The 19678-nt window shown below is 47.8% G+C and overlaps 1 protein-coding gene across 1 annotated transcript in view; it reads right to left on the bottom strand.

Moving 5' to 3' along the window:
* sdk2b (sidekick cell adhesion molecule 2b) overlaps positions 1–19678 on the bottom strand; it is a 457224-nt gene that overhangs the window by 66557 nt on the left and 370989 nt on the right. Inside the window, exons 10-17 of the mRNA XM_061707744.1 lie at positions 15767–15883; positions 15256–15423; positions 14143–14245; positions 9545–9721; positions 8520–8656; positions 5402–5549; positions 2175–2315; positions 1473–1654 (exon numbers count right to left, since the gene is read on the bottom strand). Coding sequence (XP_061563728.1) covers positions 1473–1654; positions 2175–2315; positions 5402–5549; positions 8520–8656; positions 9545–9721; positions 14143–14245; positions 15256–15423; positions 15767–15883 — 1173 coding nt within the window. The remainder of the gene's footprint in view (positions 1–1472; positions 1655–2174; positions 2316–5401; positions 5550–8519; positions 8657–9544; positions 9722–14142; positions 14246–15255; positions 15424–15766; positions 15884–19678) is intronic.

Raw genomic sequence — 19678 nt, 5'->3', positions numbered from 1 at the left:
AAGAAGCGAGCTAGAGCACAGGCATGAGAGCGGACTCCGACAAGTCTGCTAGCATCTATTGTGCTGTCAGTATCGATCAGCGCTGCGCGGGTCAGGGCAGCGCTCCGCCTGAGGCTTACACCTAATACCAGGGATGTTCCTGGGGTTGCTTGTGACTGTGGGAGCTACTTATGGATGGCACAGCTTACAAATAACACTTTATGTAGCTCGGCAGAAGAATACATCGGCCTTTACTGGGTGATTTCAAACAGACACGACACCACGCACCAGATGTTGTAAGAAGATTTTGAAGGATTTTTGCTGCTCTTGAATTACAACTCTAACTCTAAACTATTTCCTAACTATCCCCACTGTTCGTACGTATCATACTTTAAAAAAGACAAAATTCTGCTCTCTTTTTCATAACTTTACATCATTTATTGGGGCCTGTTACACGGTCTGGTTGGAATACCAGCAAAATACAGTCCCTTTTCAATATGTTCTTCTAACTACGTTCAGAGCATCTCATTTTAGGGGGTGGAGTCAAATGTCTGACTCCACCCCCTCCTATGTGGGGTGTTCATCCAAACATGTTTAAATGGCTGGAATGAGCAAGGTGGCTGAAAGATGCTCATGTGCACCCAGTAACACCGTTACCACACATTGTAGCTGTGCTTGCTAGCTCATGCTAACCTATGATTAAAAAAAAGTAAACGTTGCGTCATTCTGATGGAATGTGCCAAACATTAAGCATACCCAGCCGTCGATGGAAAGATCATGCCCTCATTATGCATACAATTTAGCTGATGTGCTAGATCAATACTCCCCGCCCCCCCACCAGCCCACCCCCGTACAGGTGTCATGTACCTGAAAACCTAGTCATGGAAACAAAAACCATGTTTCTACAGCAAAGCTGGGCATCGTAACATGAGGGTCAGTGGAGACTAACTCACAGTTTGAGCCGGCCCCCGCTGGTCAATCAATGAACTGCAATTTTAATTACTTCTGCAAGCCGGATATAGCCCCTTCAATTCAATTCAATTTTATTTGTATAGCGTCTAATGCAACAGAAGTTGTCTCTAGACGCTTTCCAGAGACCTAGAACATAAACCCCCGAGCAATTATTACATAAACAATGGCAGGTAAAAACTCCCCTAGTGGCAGACAAACCTTAAGCCAAACAGTGGCAAGAAAAACTCCCCTTTAGGAGGAAGAAACCTGGACCAAGACCTGGATCATAAGGGGTTAAAAACCTGGACCAGGACCTGGATCATAAGGGGGTAGAAACCTGGACCTGGACCGGGCTCTTGCCCTTGGGCGCGCCTCTATTGAAGTGTCTAATGTTTTAATGTGATGCAAAACTCAGACAACCAAGTATGTGCTCTCAAGAACAGAAATAAATGTGGTGGTTATATGCAGCTTTACTGTGAAGCTAGAAAAAGACTGTAAAGATCTGATTTTGGATCAATATCCCTGCAGCCGTCGGTGCTCACCTCCCTGCAGAGTCCACTCAGTAACCTTGTGGCTGAAGGCGCCCAGTCCCGCTCCGTTGTAGGCCGCCACCTCGATCTCATAGTTGGTCCAGATGATGAGGTCCTCCAGCAGCAGCGTGGTCACGTCTGGGCTGGAGATGTTCTTGAGCTGGTAGTCCACCGGCAGCCCCGTCAGACGGTACCTGGAGACCACACACATGGGGATTAAGCTCTGCTGCAGGACAGGGTTCATGTGTTCATCAGCTCAGACGCTGCACTGACAGGAGCCGCTGCAACACTGAGCTGCAGTGCAGCGTGGCCCCTGCTAGGGGGCGACAGAGCACCAGCTAACGGCTCTGACTGCTGTCTGCTCAACACCTGCCGGTTCCTTTGGACGTCATGAATAAAATGTCTGACAGGAAACCAAACAAATTACATGTTTGCAGGATTTACAGTGAGTTTGGCTTATTGCTGACGCTGCCTGTTGGAATCATGAAAGTTTTTTGGGGTTAACCAAGTAATTAAATATGGCTCTTTTCCACACACAGCTGGAGTATCTAAGCACATCTGGACCAATGTAAAGTATAATCAAGTTAAGGTTTCACATGATACTTTTGTTCAGTTACAAAAGCAACCTTTAAAGTCAGCACACACTTCAAGTATCAATAGATGTACACTTGTCTTGAGAGCCGGGCGTTAATAGGGAGAAGGGGAGGCTCGTACCGGATGATGTATCCCCGCAGGATGCCGTTCTGGTGGCTCTCCTGCGGCGGCTGCCACTGCGTCATGATGGACTGGTTGGTCCGGCCGCTGGCGATGACGTTCTGGGGGGGAGCGCTGGGCGGCTCCTCGGGGAGAGACACGCTGGAGAAGGGAAGGGAAGAGGGCAGTGAGGCACCGAGAAACAGGGAAATACTGGCTGCATAAATGAAGAACAAGGCTTTGGGTTATTTCACTCTCAAAAAAATGAGGAAAAAAAAGGCTCAAATGAGTCTATCAATTCAAAGCTGTATTATTTCACCTAAAGCAATTCCACCTCTCAATTGTTCCTTACCATTTCAAATCCTGTGTTTAAACACCTTTATACAGCTTTTGAGGGAATGTTATGGGCCTGGGCGGTTTGGCCGGTGAAAACCCATTTCTTTACCCTGATAAACGGCCCTGTGAGCCCGGAGAGAAGATGCATATGAGCAGCCAACGATAGCGCTGGCGCTGGATTAGCTTCCACTGTGCGGTGAGTCCTGTGCCGTCCCCAGACGGACAGACAGACGGAGTCCCCCTCATGACTCTATGCCGGCCGGGGGGTTGGCACGAGCCGGTGTGGCAGACGGGTGCAGGGAGGGAAGGGGTGTAAGGTGCGCGAGGTTGCAGGAAGTCCGGAGCGGATCTGGCCTTGTGCAGAAATCCCTCCTCCGGCTTCCGTGTTGGTGTGTGAGGACGTGTGTGTGAGGACGTGTGTGTTTACACCTCGTCCTGCATGCTTGTGTTGTGTAGGATCACGCCTAAATCCCTCCTCGCCGACTCTTGACTGAGGGGATCAGTCCAGCCCCGTTGTCTAGGAAACAGATTTCACGAGAACAATGGAGCATTTAAGTCCAGCTGATGGAAGAAAAGGTTGAAGTCTGACCTCTGCAGAAAACACCAAACCCGGAAATCTCAGTGTTTCTCTCGCTTCATTTTATGTTTCCAGCAACCGCACAAAGTGTTGAATCTCAATGTCTACTTAAGAAGACGGGAGGCTTGCACGGATCCCTCCAACGACTCTGTGTCCTCCACCTCCAGGGAGCAAGACGTTGTCTCTCAGATCCTCCTGATGTCCCAATGTCTCCACGTAAACCTAATACTCTAACAGGGTGTGATTGGAGGCCAGCTGTCAAACTCACATGTCTTCTAACGTGCACAAAAGCCGGGAACGCCGTCCCCGACCCCCCAGTCTGGCCTCCTGCAGGAGGGCCCCCCTTATGATCCAGGTCCTGGTCCAGGTTTCTTCCCCCCTTATGATCCAGGTCCTGGTCCAGGTTTCTACCCCCCTTATGATCCAGGTCCTGGTCCAGGTTTCTTCCCCCTTATGATCCAGGTCCTGGTCCAGGTTTCTCCTTATGATCCAGGTCCTGGTCCAGGTTTCTACCCCCTTATGATCCAGGTCCTGGTCCAGGTTTCTTCCTCCTAAAGGGGAGTTTTTCTTGCCACTGTTTGGCTGAAGGTTTTTCTCCCACTATGGGAGTTTTTACCTGCCATTGTTTATGTAATAATTGCTTGGGGGTTTATGTTCATGTTCTGGGTCTCTGGAAAGATCCTAGAGACAACTTCTGTTGTATTAGACGCTATATAAATAAAATTGAATTGAATTCATTAACCAGGTTTCAGCAATGTGACCGTTCAAATAAACATGTAAAATCCATTAAAATAAAAGACTCATCCGAGCTGAACAACTCTCCTCAGACATTTACGGCGTATCAGACGTCCAAACCACAACAGCAGCCGAACTGCTAATCTGCCGAGGAGCGTCTGTGGCACGAGAGACGGCAGCTCCTCCATCTCACAGCGACGGCGTCTGAAATCGCACCGTCAAAGACACAACTGGCCACGGCAAACGCTGAAGCACCTGCTTCACTTCAGACTCTGGATCTCTGGTGAGTGGCCACTTGCAACCGTGTCAGTTTTGTGGCCACTTGCAACCGTGTCAGTTTAGTCAGTTTTGCGTGCGTTCAGACAGGCCACTTTAGTGCTGATAGCAGCCTCCACCGTCCGTCTGGACGAGGTGTGGGTCGTATCCATGCAGGAACATGCCACTTCTCTGCACGTTATCCACGTGGGACTTCCCTGCACTCCACTACCGTTGAACTGAACCCAGTAGAAATGTGTCATTTTGCCTTTAAAACTCACATCAGGCATTGGTTTGTTCCAGTGAGGCAGAAGCTCCAGCTAAATCTCGAGCGCTTTAAGAAAAAAAAACAAAAAAACTCCAGCTAATTATCGCGTCTAAAACCAAGAAGGAAGCAGACTTGGATGGCCCTGTTATTTATTCAAAGATGCAATCTGTGCGATCCTTCTCAACAGCTGATCAATGTAAAATTAACCGCCTGGTGCTGTGTGTGCCGTCTGCCGGAGCGACCGCAGAGGCTGAGACGCGTTGAAGGTGACAACACTTGCAGTGTGCAGTTTTATGTTTTATGTAAAGCGTTTTGCGTTGGATTTTTATTTGGATGAAAAGCGTTAAACAAATAAAGATTGATTGGAACACTGGTTCTGACCCAGTAGGACCACCGTGGGAAAGCGTGTCTGAGCGGAGGGGTTGTTAGTGAAGGGTGCTTGTTCTGTGTCTCTGTTGTGCAGAAACGTTCATGGAGGTGTGGTGCAGCATGGAGGTGTGGTGCAGCATGGAGGTGTGGTGCAGCATGGAGGTGTGGTGCAGCAGGAAGTGGTGCAGCAGGGAGGTGTGGTGCAGCATGGAGGTGTGGTGCAGCATGGAGGTGTGGTGCAGCAGGAAGTGGTGCAGCATGGAGGTGTGGTGCAGCAGGAAGTGGTGCAGCAGGAAGTGGTGCAGCATGGAGGTGTGGTGCAGCATGGAGGTGTGGTGCAGCATGGAGGTGTGGTGCAGCATGGAGGTGTGGTGCAGCAGGAAGTGGTGCAGCATGGAGGTGTGGTGCAGCAGGAAGTGGTGCAGCATGGAGGTGTGGTGCAGCAGGAAGTGGTGCAGCATGGAGGTGTGGTGCAGCAGGAAGTGGTGCAGCATGGAGGTGTGGTGCAGCAGGAAGTGGTGCAGCATGGAGGTGTGGTGCAGCATGGAGGTGTGGTGCAGCATGGAGGTGTGGTGCAGCATGGAGGTGTGGTGCAGCATGAAGGTGTGGTGCAGCATGGAGGTGTGGTGCAGCAGGAAGTGGTGCAGCAGGGAGGTGTGGTGCAGCAGGAAGTGGTGCAGCAGGGAGGGGTCCGGCCCCGCGGCTCACCGGTCCGTCTCTTTGCTGAACTGGCCCTTCCCCACGTCGTTGACGGCGCAGAGGCGGAACTGGTAGGAGCGAGCCGGGATCAGGCCGCTGACCGTCACGGCCGTGGACTCCGGCTCGATGTTGGCCAGCAGGATGGCCCAGGGAGCGTCTGCAGCGGAGAATCAACAGTTCCTCGTCAGGTCACTTCTGCAGTAGTTACAGTCACGTGCAAATGTTCAGACCCATCTTTTACAACCAGGCCTGCTCTCAGTAGTTAACGGACAATAACTTGTGCAATAACATAAGATGTGCAATATCATATGTGCAATATCTGCCAGTCTACCTCACACACACTCTACCTGCTTTTTTGGCACTGTTTCTTTTCTTTTAATCTACTGTTTATAATGCTCATATTTCTGTAATTATACATATTTTATATATTTTTTTTATTTTTTAGTCTTTTTAGTCTTTTTAGTCTCTTTTTACCCCTCCCCTGCATGTGTGTGCTAAGTGTACTGCTGCCAACAAAATAAGTTCCCCCACTGAGGGAGAAAATAAAGGATTATCTTATCTCTCTTATCTTCATGTCCCATGTGGTTTTTCTCAGTATTAGAAAAATACAACGTGAGATGAGTCAACATAACGTTCTACTATTATTTTTAGTATATTTTCCCCTCATTTACTTATAGAATACTCTGTAATGCATGATGGGAGTCGATGGTTTACCCAATGACTGCAAGTCCTGAGGTTTGAAAACAACCCCGATCATCACCCTCCGCCACCGTGCTGCCAGGTTTAGACTGAACAGACTGTACTTGTTAAGTCTTCATCTAATTGTGCTGTTATGGATGATAATATTCTTGGTGAGGCCTGTTGGGCCTGGGACGTAGCTGTTGTCCATTTCCTCCTCTATTTTATGGCGTTGGGATGGATCAACTGGCATATCCACTCCAGGAAGATTGGCAACTATCCTGAAAGCTTCACTTGAACACTGGACTCTGTGGTTGTTTAACTCTGTCCAGAATCATGTGCTGGACAGTTACTTCTCTAAGGCCATTGCTCATGTCTTTCCCTTTTGGCACTGTGTTAACACACACCTGAATGCTCCACAGCAGCGTAATGTCAAAACGTAACCGTAAGCCGACGTTTCATTAGCGGCTGATAAATAACAGCCCCGTGGACCATGAGGGGCTGGAACAGTTTAAACCTAACACTCACCCTGCGTTCACACTGAAAGCGTCACGGGCGTCGAAAACGCGCGTGGAGAGGCAGCGGGAGCAGCGGGAGCAGCGAGAGCAGCGCGTCAATTTGAAGTTGAAAAATCTGAACTTTATGCAAATGAGCAGCGGCGACGCCGAGGCAGCGTCCAATCACAGACCGGGATTCCCGAAGCGAGAACTCTCAATGCAGATTGTACTTTCATGTACTCACAAACGTTCACTCATTCACATGCACACATGAGCAGAGCTGTGCACTAACAAACTTATTTTATAAGGAATTCATATATTTCATCCAGCAAACTGACATTTTTGCTGATTTGACTGCCGTTTTTATTGTTCATGTGAAACACATATCTGATGGTTGAGGAGCTGGATAGTCCCAACGATTTTATTTGCTACATTGATCCAATGCAAAATCATTAAAAACCGTGTTTATTAATCACAAAACACAGGTTAAACATCATGACCAAATCCGCTCCGACCCGGTGTGTCAGTATCAGCGCAGACAGACTGCAGCTTCGCCTGAATTATGGTTCCGCGTTAAATCGACGGCATAGCCGACGGCGTAGGGTCGCGGTGTGCGTCGCCGCGTACCCTACGCCGTCGGCTCTGCGTTGGTGTGACGCAGAACCATAAATCACGGGGAGCAAGGGCTCGCTTAGGGTTGATGTTGATCCGCGGACCAAACTTGTTAAGGAGCATCAAACTCACTCTTATCTACGCGGAAATAACACTAAAATATAAAGAAGGCGTCCCAAAGTGTGATCTATGGTGAAAGACACTGAAGATGTGTACGCTTTATGAGTGGACTTTTCCCACTGTTCCCTCCAGTTCTGCAGCGCAGCTTTAGCTCCGCCCACTGCAGATTTAGCTCCGCCCACTGCAGCTTTAGCTCCGCCCACTGCAGCTTTAGTCCCGCCCACTGCAGCTTTAGCTCCGCCCACTGCAGCTCTAACCCCGCCCACTGCAGCTTTAGTCCCGCCCACTGCAGATTTAGCCCCGCCCACTGTATCTTTAGCCCCGCCCACTGCAGCTTTAGCCCCGCTCACTGTATCTTTAGCCCCGCCCACTGCAGCTTTAGCCCCGCCCACCACAGCTTTAGCCCCGCTCACTGCAGCTTTACCCCCGCCCACTGCAGCTTTAGCCCCGCTCACTGCAGCTTTACCCCCGCCCACTGTATCTTTAGCCCCGCCCACTGCAGCTTTAGCCCCGCCCACCACAGCTTTAGCCCCGCTCACTGCAGCTTTAACCCCACCCTGCAGCTTTAGCCCCGCCCCTGCAGCTTTAGCCCCGCCCACTGCAGCTTTAGCCCCGCCCCCTGCAGGCGTCGACAGTACATGAAGCTTTCAGTGTGAACGCACCAAACAGAGAGATGCTGACATCAGGAGATTTTTGACGCTTTCAGTGTGAACGCAGGGTAAGGCTCATTAGCATCAGATGATTTTTATATTTTCACACACAAAAGCAGACGACTGCATGATTCAAACATATTTCACAAATTCTGAGTAAAGCAGAAACAACTCATTAATCCTCCATTAAAAAACAACTCTGTTTTATGTTAAACTGAAGATACTCGCAGCTTAAAAACATCCAGCTGAAAGCACTGACTGACATTCTTAATCAGACTTATTGATTGCGCCCTCAGATCTGCTCATAACGCCTTTTCCACATCTGCACTGCAGTTCAGTTCCAGCCTCTCCGAGTTTGGCTGCGTGGAAAAAAAGGAGCCGAAACAAGCAACATTTGACATCGTGTTAACTTCTCGCTTTGGAGCGTTGATCCCACAAGTCCCTCTTAAAATAAAAAGAAATAAATAGCAAAAAAACAGCTCGTTATGCATAATTTACAGTCCTTAAAGTTGTGTAGACGGAGGGAGGGAGTGCAGGCGAACGAGGGATGGATGCAGGAGCGGGACTCACTGTTCTCAGAAACCTCCAGGATGTAGCGTATGAGCGGGCTGTTGCCGTCGAAGGGCTGGGCCCAGGCCAGGTCGATGGCTCTCTTCTCAGCTCTGCTCAGGCCGGCGCTGGGGTTCTCCGGGGCGTGGGGGAGCTGCCTGCAGGGGAGACGGCGGGAAACCTTTGATTCAGAAAAGAATCCCTCTCTCCCAGCTGCGAGGCCAGAGAGCCGGGAGCCAGGCGAGCGCTGCGCTTCCCCCTGAACCCCCTCCTGCAGAAACCCCACAGCTAAGCTGCTTCTTCCTCAACAGAGAGATCAGTCGGACGTGTGATGAAATGTGACTTGACAAGAAGGCAAAGATGGTTCCTTGTCAAGATGGACACACAGGCAAACAAGATGAGATAGATATCACAAGGGAGGGGGCGTTGAAAGACATTTGGGCACAGATAGGAAGAAAACTCACAGATAAAGACGTGGAAAAATGAAGCCAAGGCCGGGGATCATTAATTCATTCAGCCATAAATTCCGATAAGCGCGGACAGATTGATATATAAACCTTGAAGCAATGAACGGATTGTAACTCAGTCAAAAGGCAGTCAGCCAACGAGATGGCCGATAGCGAGACGGAAACAGTCGGTAAGTCAGTCAATTTGGCAAACGGGGCAGCTGGGCGTCACGTTCGCGCGGCCGAGACACAGAAAGAGCAGCTAGAAGATGATATTGGAGGGCAAAACAATCCAGGAGGCGCCTGAGTGAGGAGAAGTGTCTGCAGTGCTGGGAATTACGGAGGGGGTCACCAGGGGTGGGAAATGTGTCAGGTGAAAATGAGGACAAGGAAGGTGAGGAGGAACAGACGTCTTCTAAGTGGAAATGAGTCCGAGGCGTTGATGGGAACAGACAGGAAAGCAGTGAACACTTGACGTGGCGATGGTCCACGTGTCTCTGGGTGTGTGAGTGTGAGCTTTATGTGCTGGGAAAGTGTCCCTCACCGAGTCTCTGCACCGGAGGATGATGGAGACGAGGGAGGAGAGCGGAGGGTTGTTACCTGACACGCAGGTGGGCGTTGCGGGAGTCGTTGCCGCCCACCGAGGTGACTCTGCAGGTGTAGGTGCCGATGTCGCCCGACCAGGTCTGGGAGATGTGCAGGGTGCCGTCCGGGTCCAGACGCATGCGGGGGACGGCCTGCACGTTGATGGCCGAGCCGTCCTTCTCCCAGACATGTCTGCAACACAAACCCACTCAGTCAGCTGGTCCAGGCCCGGTTCTACGAGGGTGCATCAGCATTAGCATCAGCATTGCACCCTCAGTTTATGTGTTTGCTCAGTTGAAAAGACGGAAAGAAAACTGACAAATGCGCGCACGTTAAGCCTGATTTATGGTTCTGCGTTAAATCGACAGCGTAGCGTAGGGCGTAGGTTACGCGGCGACGCGCACCGTACGTTCGCGTCCCCGCGTATCCTGCGCCGTAAGCTCTGCGTTGGTGCAACGTGGAACCATAAATCAGCCAGTGTCCGTCACTCATCGGCTTCCAGCAGTTTCCTGCACCAGCAAGACGCTGCTCTCTGCTGCTCCGTTAACACAAAGTAACCATGGATATTCAGAAGTTGTTCAAGCACAACCACGCCAGCAAGTTTATATTTATGGTTATATTTATTTTCTGTTGCTAGATTGTCTGATGGGTGAGGTAGCCCAGACTAAATGTAGCATTTTCTTTGTTCTGCAGCGATATTGCTGCAAAAATGCACTTGAAAGACACTTTAAATATTATTGTTTGACTGGTATCATTCCACTTGAAATGACTGTCATGTTTAGTGATGGTTTTGAGCTGTATAGATAAAATTTGTTTGAATTTCTATGTTTTATTTTTAGGGTAAGAAACATCTGTTGCTAGATTGTCTGATGGGTGAGGTAGCCCAGACTAAATGTAGCATTTTCTTTGTTTTGCAGCGATATTGCTGCAATAAAGCATTTGAAATACACTTTAAATATTCTTGTTTTGATAGTATCATTCCGCTTGAAATTATGGGCAAATGCATCATTTAGTGTTGAATAAGGTGCCAGGCATGTGCCCCCCCTCTGATCTGAGATGCAGCCTAGTCATCATGTTCTAGAACCGGCCCTGAGCTGATGCCCCCTGTCCTCCGCAGCTGCCCCTTCATCCTTCTAGAAACATCAACCAGCCCCAGTGTTATCCCCCCCCCTCACGATCCATCACAGCGCAGCATTGCTCCACCTGCGTCCCAGATAAATGGTCTGTCAGGCCACGACATCAGTTTGTGGAAAGAGTCGGAGCCTCCCGCAGTTTTTCATAAACTTTCAGTGAACAGCCTTCAGATAGGAGAAATCAGGGCTGAAGTGATTCACACCGAGGTCTGCATCCCCAGACCGGAGCCCCGGTCCTCAACGAGGCTTCATCAAAGTGAAGATTGTTGGGAGAAATTTAATTGCGTGCCGAGGTGGCGAAGAGTTGCACATCCTGTGAGGAACCAAATGTGAAGAACCGCATGAAACCCAGTAGGTACGGCTGGCTCTTTACTCCTGCCAAGAATCTGCTTCAGCTTTGAAGTTTGCACAGTTGAAATCAGACACATTACACACACTTTTAACGATGAACACAAATATCTGTAAGAGACTTTGGAAAAAATACTGACTAAAGTGCAAAAGCTGCCTTTCAAAGTTGCAGACTAATGGAATTGTATGTATTTCTTTAGGGAGCGTTACAGTTCAGGCGTGGCCCCAGACTGAGCCCTGCCCACAGACGTTACATCTGCATCACCATCACCATTTCCCTTCACAGGTGGGGCGTGTCAGCAGGGCTTATATACGTAGAAGTCACATGGTGTTTCTTCAGACCTCTGTTCAGAGCGGTCGGTTTTAGCGGGTGGAGTCAACTTCAATCCCCTGTATCTGTGGGGAGATACGTCAACGTCGCCGCCATATTGGATGTTCAAGACTGCGCTGTAAACTAATACAAGTAAATGGACTTATTTTCTTCAAAGAAATTTACGTTTTACGTCTCATTTATTCATTCACACACGCACTAATATACTTGGGAAACAGTTAGGCACCAAATATAATATATTTAATTTTCTCAGATGGCAAAAATAAGAACTTTATTGATCCCACATAGGAGTAATTCATGTTATATCAGCTATAGAGAACAAGGTAGTGCTGGAAAACAATATATACCCCCTCACAAAAATAAGAATAATAGAGAAACATATTTTCTCATCAACAAAACAAATGTAAAATTTTTCAAATAACATTTGAACCATTTTTCAGACAATAAAATAACTGTTTCTCTATTTTTATTTTTGTGAGGGGGATATATATTGTTTTTCGGCACTACCTTGTTCTCTATAGCTGATATAACATGAATTACTCCTATGTGGGATCAATAAAGTTCTTATTTTTGCCATCTGAGAAAATGTAATATATTATATTAGTGTGTGTGTGAATGAATAAATGAGACGTAAAACGTACATTTCTTTGTAGAAAGACGCTTTATGAAAATAAGTCCCTTTACTTGTATTAGTTTACAGCGCAGTCTTGAACATCCAATATGGCGGCGTCGTTGACGTACGGCTCAGCACTCGATGAGGCGTCTACGTGTTTATGTCTATATATGTCACTCCAGAGGTGCAGCACGGGTGGCAAAATGAAAACAGGCTGGAAATAAAGAAGCTGGGTGGTTGCACGCTGATCTGGGCGTGTGACGTCACGGTGTAACTGTGTAAGTGTTGCAAGTGTTTCACAGCGGGCCTCGTTTATCGAGCAGGTTGATCTGAATGAAAACTCAGAGATAACGGAGAGACACAGACAGTGAGTTCAAACAAACTCCCACTTCTGTCTGTTACAATAAACCTCCCAAAAAGCCTAAAAATTGGTCTTTTGTGATTCAGAAACGTTGCAACACTCCATCTTGCATAAAGCAACAAATCTCCACGGTGATAATCCAAGATCTGAACTGTGACTTGAGTCACTCGGATATAAATAAAACAGTAGCGCTGCAAGAGTCCTGGCATGCAACATTAAGACCCGAGAAGCCTTGAATGCAGCATTTGTTGGGCTTCATTTGAGTCTCACTGCAAAAGAGAATTAAACACGGCTTCCGGAATATGAATGTTTCCGACTCATTGTTCTTTCCTCTCTATTTAACCGAGGTGATTGGACAGAGGTAACGTTTGTCATGTTTTACTCTGGTCTGGTGGTTCAGTGTGTTCACAGTGACCGACTGCTGTTTTTACTGGTTTTTACTGTTTTACATCCTCATAAGCGTTTTCTAATTACAACAGGAAATACTGAGACTGGGGGAACTTAGACATGAGTGGAATCTCAAGCTGAGTGTGAGCCGGGCTCCTCTTGGTGTTTGTGTATGTTAAAGCACTCACTCCACCCTCTTTACTGCCAATTATCACAGAAATCATCCAGCTCCGGTCGCTTCTCCAGAATCTGTCGTGCATCATTTTGCCTCCACCTTCTGGAACGGTGGCCTGCGACGCCAACGCGCCGTCGCACGACTTGAGGTTAACTCCTTTCGACAGCGGAGCAATGAGTAAACTGAGGTTTCGGTTGTCTCCCATTTCACTACAATCAAAGGCGAACGCGGTTATTAGCGAGGCGTTTCATCTTCCTTCCCTCCGTCTCTCCAGACTGCGCTGCAGAGCTGACCCGCGCCGCCGACGGCTGCATATCAAACCACAGAGTCATCACAACCGCGCGGCTCGAACGCGACTTCAGAGGCGGCGAGCCCCTCCGGGGGCGCGGGGACGGGGGGGGACGGGGGGGATTGATTGAGTCTGATGATGGAGCTCAGTAAACTTTCTGTTTACAGACTTGTGGCTTTGACTGCAGCTCTAATGTGATAATGTCATGTAATATGTATTATGTTATTTACAAGACTCAATTTAGTCTGTTCATTAACTGATTCTAATGAACAGCCAGTCAGCTCTAATGCATATTTACCACATTTTATATTTAACACTCATCTTTGAAAGGATTTTACTCACATCTCGATGTACTAGTTGGTTAATTAATTAAGGATTAGGATTGTTTGCTAAAGCAAGGACAGCCTCCCCTCCGGTCTTATCTCTTCTCTCACTGTTGTTAAAGCCAATATATGTAGCAATACATACACTTCTGACCACACGGGGACATAGAGATCTGCTGTGGTAACATCCTGTAATACTCTTGTTGCATCTTACAGCGGGGGCTGAACTTTCCTGTGGTATACTGCCCTCTTGAGGTCAGAGCTGGTATTTCTACATAGCATGGCTTTGAAAAAAAAAACATTTTCAGTTTTTGTTCGAAGCCATTCTCCCTCAGAATTCAGCTATATTTTTCCGCATCTGAATTTCCATTTTCCAACTTGTCTAACTTCACATTCATCTGCATTTGCTGGTGTTAAATCTCTCAAACAGATTCAAAATACGGTATGGCTGGAGTATTTATCTCTACTCTCTACTCTCTAAAAACAGCTGCTATAACCAGAGGTGTAAAGACATGTTTGGAAATGATGCTTTTGTACTGTATCTGAGTATTTTCTTTTTCTGATTTGGTGAAACTCTTCACCTCTCTTTGCATGTGAACAAATGAGGATGTATAACTGCACCTGCTGTAGGTTGCTGGCGTGACAGTCCTTACCTGATGAGGACGTTGGGGTCGTGCGTGACTCCGCAGGTCATGACGGCTTTAGTTCCTTTGATAACGCTCAGGTCCTGGGGGGGGGCGGTGATTCGGGTGCGAGCTGCGGCAACAAAAGAAAGACTTGAGGGAGCAGGCGACTGCCAGCAAAATGTGCTTCCTCAAATGAAAAATGCCAAATGAATTTCAGAAAACGCCTTTCAGCTGAAATGGCATGCTGCTTGGTTGTGTTTTATTTTTTGATGCCTCCTCGGAGAAAATGAGCACAATAAAGTGCTTTCGTGTCCAAAGGAATTGAATGTGTCTCAGTCATTATAGAGCAAAACCCTGTTTCCTCACAATACCTCAGCAAACCCCACCGCGGCACCATTTATTGTGTTTATTTGCTGCGCAGGAATAGCTACACGCACATCGTGACTGATGCACTCACTTGTACAAATATTACGTGATCGTTTAGTTTTCTGTTAATAAGAACCATCTGATGAACTGAACCATGTCTCTGAAGACGTGCAATCACAGTAGTCGAGCTACATAGAGATGGGACGGGATACAACTACGTCTCAGGGTGTTTAGGCATCCGACATAAACCATCCATGAATAGTTAAGTACTGTCGCTACTCTTCCTAAAAGTGGACGAGGAACCAAGATGACTCAAAAGGGAGCACGCGGCATCCTCAGCCGGTTAAAGAGGAGCCTGTGAGTAACAGATCAAATCTTCAGGACGTCACTAAAAGTAGAAAGGACTTCACTTGAGGTTGTTGCTGCAGAAGGAGGTCCGACCGCCTGGCTATTAAAGACATCAGAGTTACTAGCCAGGCGGTGGGGATGATTGTTTATGTGTTTTCAACTTAATCAAGTCTGTATTTGTGATTGAGATGAGGATCAGATCACATTTATGCAGAGAACGTTCTGGAGTTCCTACTTTGTCTTGCTGCATCAGCTGCAAAAAATGTTGTCTATACTTTTCAACTGGCCATTATTTTTTATTCTAGGCTGCAATGAACTGGAGTCTAATTGAAGTGAGCTGGACTTAAACGGACTGCAGTGTCTTTTGTTACGATTTCATGCGATACAAATAAAAGTTATCTGAATTGACCAGTTCTGGACATTTACCCCAGACGATGAGGTCGGCCGACGCCTCGTCGATGCCCCGGGAGTTGCTGGCCATGCAGGTGTAGGTCCCGGCGTCGGAGATGTGCGAGGGGGAGATGAGCAAGCTTCCCGACTCCAGCAGGGTGAACCTGGGCAGCTGCACCGAACCGCTGGCCAGCACACGCTCACCTGCAGCGCACAAGCAGCCGGAGAGGAGAAAGAAACTAATGAGAGACAAGGCACATAAATAGAGAAAAGGGTCAGGTAGAACTGCAGGAATGAGGAAAAAAAATTAGGCATTCAGGGATATGGAAATAGAGGGAGGTGGATTGTGAAAAACAACAGTGTTTTCCCTGATCTGCTATTGGGATGCAACATGGAAAGCCTGGCACAAGGTAAATCCAGCTGAAGGAATCTAATCAGGCTTTAGTTGTTAAGCCGTGGCAAACTATGGTCCCATGTGTAATGGATAAAGCACATCATAATCCCTGGATGTGCATGTGAGTGCGCGTGCATGACTGCAAAAGCAGACCTTTCTGCCAGGTTATAGCCGGTCTCGGGGCGCCGGAGGTTTCGCAGTGCAGGATGATTGACATCCCGTCGATCACGGTGCTGTCGGAAGGTCCGGCCGTGATATTCGGAGCAATGCCTGGAGGAAGGAAAATCACACAACCAGAATAAAGAGCTCCGTACAGTAACAAGGAAAGTTAAGAGGGTTATAGAGGTTAGAGAAAAACTGTTTGAGGCAGAGCCGCACTTGAAACGTGTTTATCATAAGCACCAGCGTGCTGCATCTCGGTGTTTAGACTTTGTGCCGCTAATTCTAAAAGGATTATCATAGCTTTCACCTCAGCACCACAACTGTCTGCTGCCGCTTTACCTGCCCCCCCCACCCTAGAGATATCAAATATGGAAAGGCAAAAAGAAAAAGACTGACGAGGAAGCATCGATTAGAAAGAAAAGGGAACCTTAACTAAAATCCCAATATGCTGTCTGCAATAAATCAAAGCTTGTGTAGGATGACAGGAAACGGCAGGAGAGGGGAGTTTGTCTGAGGACAGGGGCGATGTACGCACGCATATGTGTTGAGAAAGAGGAAGGTGATGAGATGAGATCTGGAGAGAGGAGAAGGAAGGAGAGCCAGTGGTGTCAGGCAGAAAAATGGGGATGGAAAGAATGAGTTAGTGAGACAGAATATTATGAATTCTGATAACGAGGCGCGTCGTGGAGCGAAGGCAGCAGCAAGAGAGGCAGGGAGGAAAATTGGCTGTCAGAAAAGATGCACAGCGAGAGTCAAATTGCCATTGATTCTCAAATTCCAGCTGTGACAAAAAAGAAGAAAAAAAAAGCATGCACACACCTACAAATCAAAGGTTAATTTGGAAATGATGGTTTTGTTTTTGGTTTAACATCATTAGTGAGTACCTCATCATTAGCTTGTTCAGAACATCAAAACACGCTTTTTCATCAGATTGTTCTACTTCACAGCGGAAGATCGCGACGTGTCATTCGTTCACTTTGAACGTTGCCAAAGTTCATTGTGGGCTCTGTGTGTTGCTTCCGTCAAAAGTTGGGGTGATTTCAACTTTTAGGGCATCGGCGCGAGCGTCGGCCAGTCAGATCGCAGCTACACGGCTCGTGCTGGCCAGAGAAATGTATCAAAATGCTCGGCTTATTTGTGCAGCGATCAGGAAGAAGGTTGGGTGTGTGTGGTACGATGGAGGCAGAAGCCGAACTTTAATGTGACGCCGCTGCGGGAGCACACGGGTACAACACAAACGCCCCCTGTCAGGGTTAGTGGCTGGAAAGATACTGATTATTTTGCCGAAGACGACAGAAACATTGTCATCAAATGTTAATTAGCCTATGAATCTATTTATGTGGTTATGACAGTTTTAGCAGGAAGGCGGTAGATGCTGCTGCTGCTGGAGTGCACAAGCACCGAGGATGAAAAACAGTTTTGATGCGTCTGTGCAGGAGCCATACTTTTATTTTCCAGTCTTTACGGTTGCGGTTAGAGGTAACGGGTCAGTCTCTGTACGGCCTTTGAAAACGCGCCAGCACTGCTGATTCTGACCGAGACGCTGCTGCAACTGAAGATGAGGATGAAGAGTTCATCCCCGTCTTCTCCCATCAGCCCCCCGATCTCAAAACAGTAGCTTTTATTAATCCATGGCGGTAAGAAAAAACCGTGTAGCTTCCAGTCTTAAGTGCTATTTTCTCCGGACCGTGCGCTCTTCACCCGCACAAAGATCCCTTCTCGTAAGAATACGTCTAATCGGAAGAAGTTACTCATTAACCCATGTACTGTCTTTGGGTCAAAATGACCTCATTCTCCTTCCTTCTTTCCTCCTGCTCTCTCCTTCCTTCTTCCTTCCTCTTTTCTCCCTTCCTTCCTTCTTCCCTTCCTCTTTTCTCCCTTCCTTCCTTTCTTCCTTCCTTCCTTCTTCCCTTCCTTCCTTCCTTCCTTCCTTCCTTCCTTCCTTCCTTCCTTCCTTCCTTCCTTCCTTCCTCCCTCCCTCCCTCCCTCCCTCCCTCCCTCCCTCCCTCCCTCCCTCCCTCCCTCCCTCCCTCCCTTCCTTCCTTCCTTCCTTCCTTCCTTCCTTCCTTCCTTCCTTCCTTCCTTCCTTCCTTCCTTCCTTCCTTCCTTCCTTCCTTCCTTCCTTCCTTCCTTCCTTCCTTCTTTCCTCCCTTCCTTCCTTCCTTCCTTCCTTCCTTCCTTCCTTCCTCCCTTCCTTCCTTCCTTCCTTCCTTCTTTCCTCCCTTCCTTCCTTCCTTCCTTCCTTCCTTCCTTCCTTCCTTCCTTCCTTCCTTCCTTCCTTCCTCCCTTCCTTCCTTCCTTCCTTCCTTCTTTCCTCCCTTCCTTCCTTCCTTCCTTCCTTCCTTCCTTCCTTCCTTCCTTCCTTCCTTCCTTCCTCCCTTCCTTCCTCCCTTCCTTCCTTCTTTCCTCCCTTCTTCTCTTCCTCCTTCCCTGACCCGCAGACAGCACAAGGGTTCAAACATGTCCTTATAAATGAGCTGAATGTCCTGGGTTACCTGCAGAACCTGTGAGATATATAAGTGAATTAGGGCTTCAGCTGCTCCAGCTGCTCCAGCTGCTTCAGCTGCTCCAGCTGCATCAGCTGCTTCAGCTGCTCCAGCTGCTCCAGCTGCTCCAGCTGCTTCAGCTGCTCCAGCTGCATCAGCTGCTTCAGCTGCATCAGCTGCTCCAGCTGCTTCAGCTGCTTCAGCTGCTCCAGCTGCTCCAGCTGCTCCAGCTGCTTCAGCTGCTCCAGCTGCATCAGCTGCTTCAGCTGCATCAGCTGCTCCAGCTGCTCCAGCTGCTTCAGCTGCTCCAGCTGCATTCTTACAGGTGCAGGTCTGGGGTTCAGCGTGTTTTTGGGATGAAACTGAGAGTAACATCACTTGTAATCTGCTGGTATGTATTAATAAACACAGCGGTTGGCAGTAACAGCAGACGAACGCCTCCCCATCAGTCAGACCCCCGAGTGCGTTGGTGGGCGTGCTAAGTGCAGAGGTGATACTACTGATACTACTGATAGTAATACTGCTCTCGTAAAGACTGTTTCTGTTTCTGTTCTGGAGCAACAAGCCTGACACTGACAGAAACCAGCCAGAGTTAGCAGAGAGCACTTTGTTGGTGAAAGATCATGGCACATTACTGTCATCAGGTGTAGCAAGCTAACGCTGTATGTGAAGCTTTAGTGTAAACCCTTGGCTCTTCATCAGCCTGTATCTTAACAATTTTTGTCAATATAGCCACTTGTAACAACACAAATGAGATCCAGAGTCAATAAAGCAACAGACATGAGACCCTGAACGCAGCACAGTGGTGAAGCATGCTAACACGCCCACGTTAGCCTGTTAGCTTCATAGTTATTCAGTAAAGTGGAATAATCAGGAAATAATAATCTTCACATGCTGATGGCCGGGACAGAAAGCTACTCAAATCATATAATTCAGTCTGTGAAGACTGAATTTCGCTGAAACACCTGTTAGGATTTCATGAAATTGAAGGGTTTTTCGGGGTTTTCTCTATATGCAAAGTTATCTCCTATTCAGGAGTTCAGCTATAGTTCAGCTGGTTTCTCTAGTCACAGAGTCAGCCCTCGTGTTATGGCTCGGCTGTTTTCTTTATCTGCAGGGTTTAGATAGTTCAGATATTTACTCTTCGTTAAGTGAAGACAATGGGGAGAAACAGATGTTTTAACATTGAGGGGTCTTATCTGTGATCTGGGTTGACACCTCAAGTAGGAAGTAAATCAACAGAGATATAAGGCTGCAGGTGTGACATGTTTGGGTGTCTTTCCCCACAGCAGCTCCACCAATGGGGTTCAGGTACAAAGAACACCTCCCTTTTTAGCAGTACTCCAATTGTAAAAAAAAATCAGGATTGTATCATATGGGGACAGATAATTTGTGCTGATTACAAATAATATAATAT

This window comes from Cololabis saira, chromosome 19 (assembly GCF_033807715.1).
Source record: "Cololabis saira isolate AMF1-May2022 chromosome 19, fColSai1.1, whole genome shotgun sequence".
In the NCBI taxonomy this organism is placed as follows: Eukaryota; Metazoa; Chordata; class Actinopteri; order Beloniformes; family Belonidae; genus Cololabis; species Cololabis saira.
This window is presented reverse-complemented; position numbering and strand designations above follow the sequence as displayed.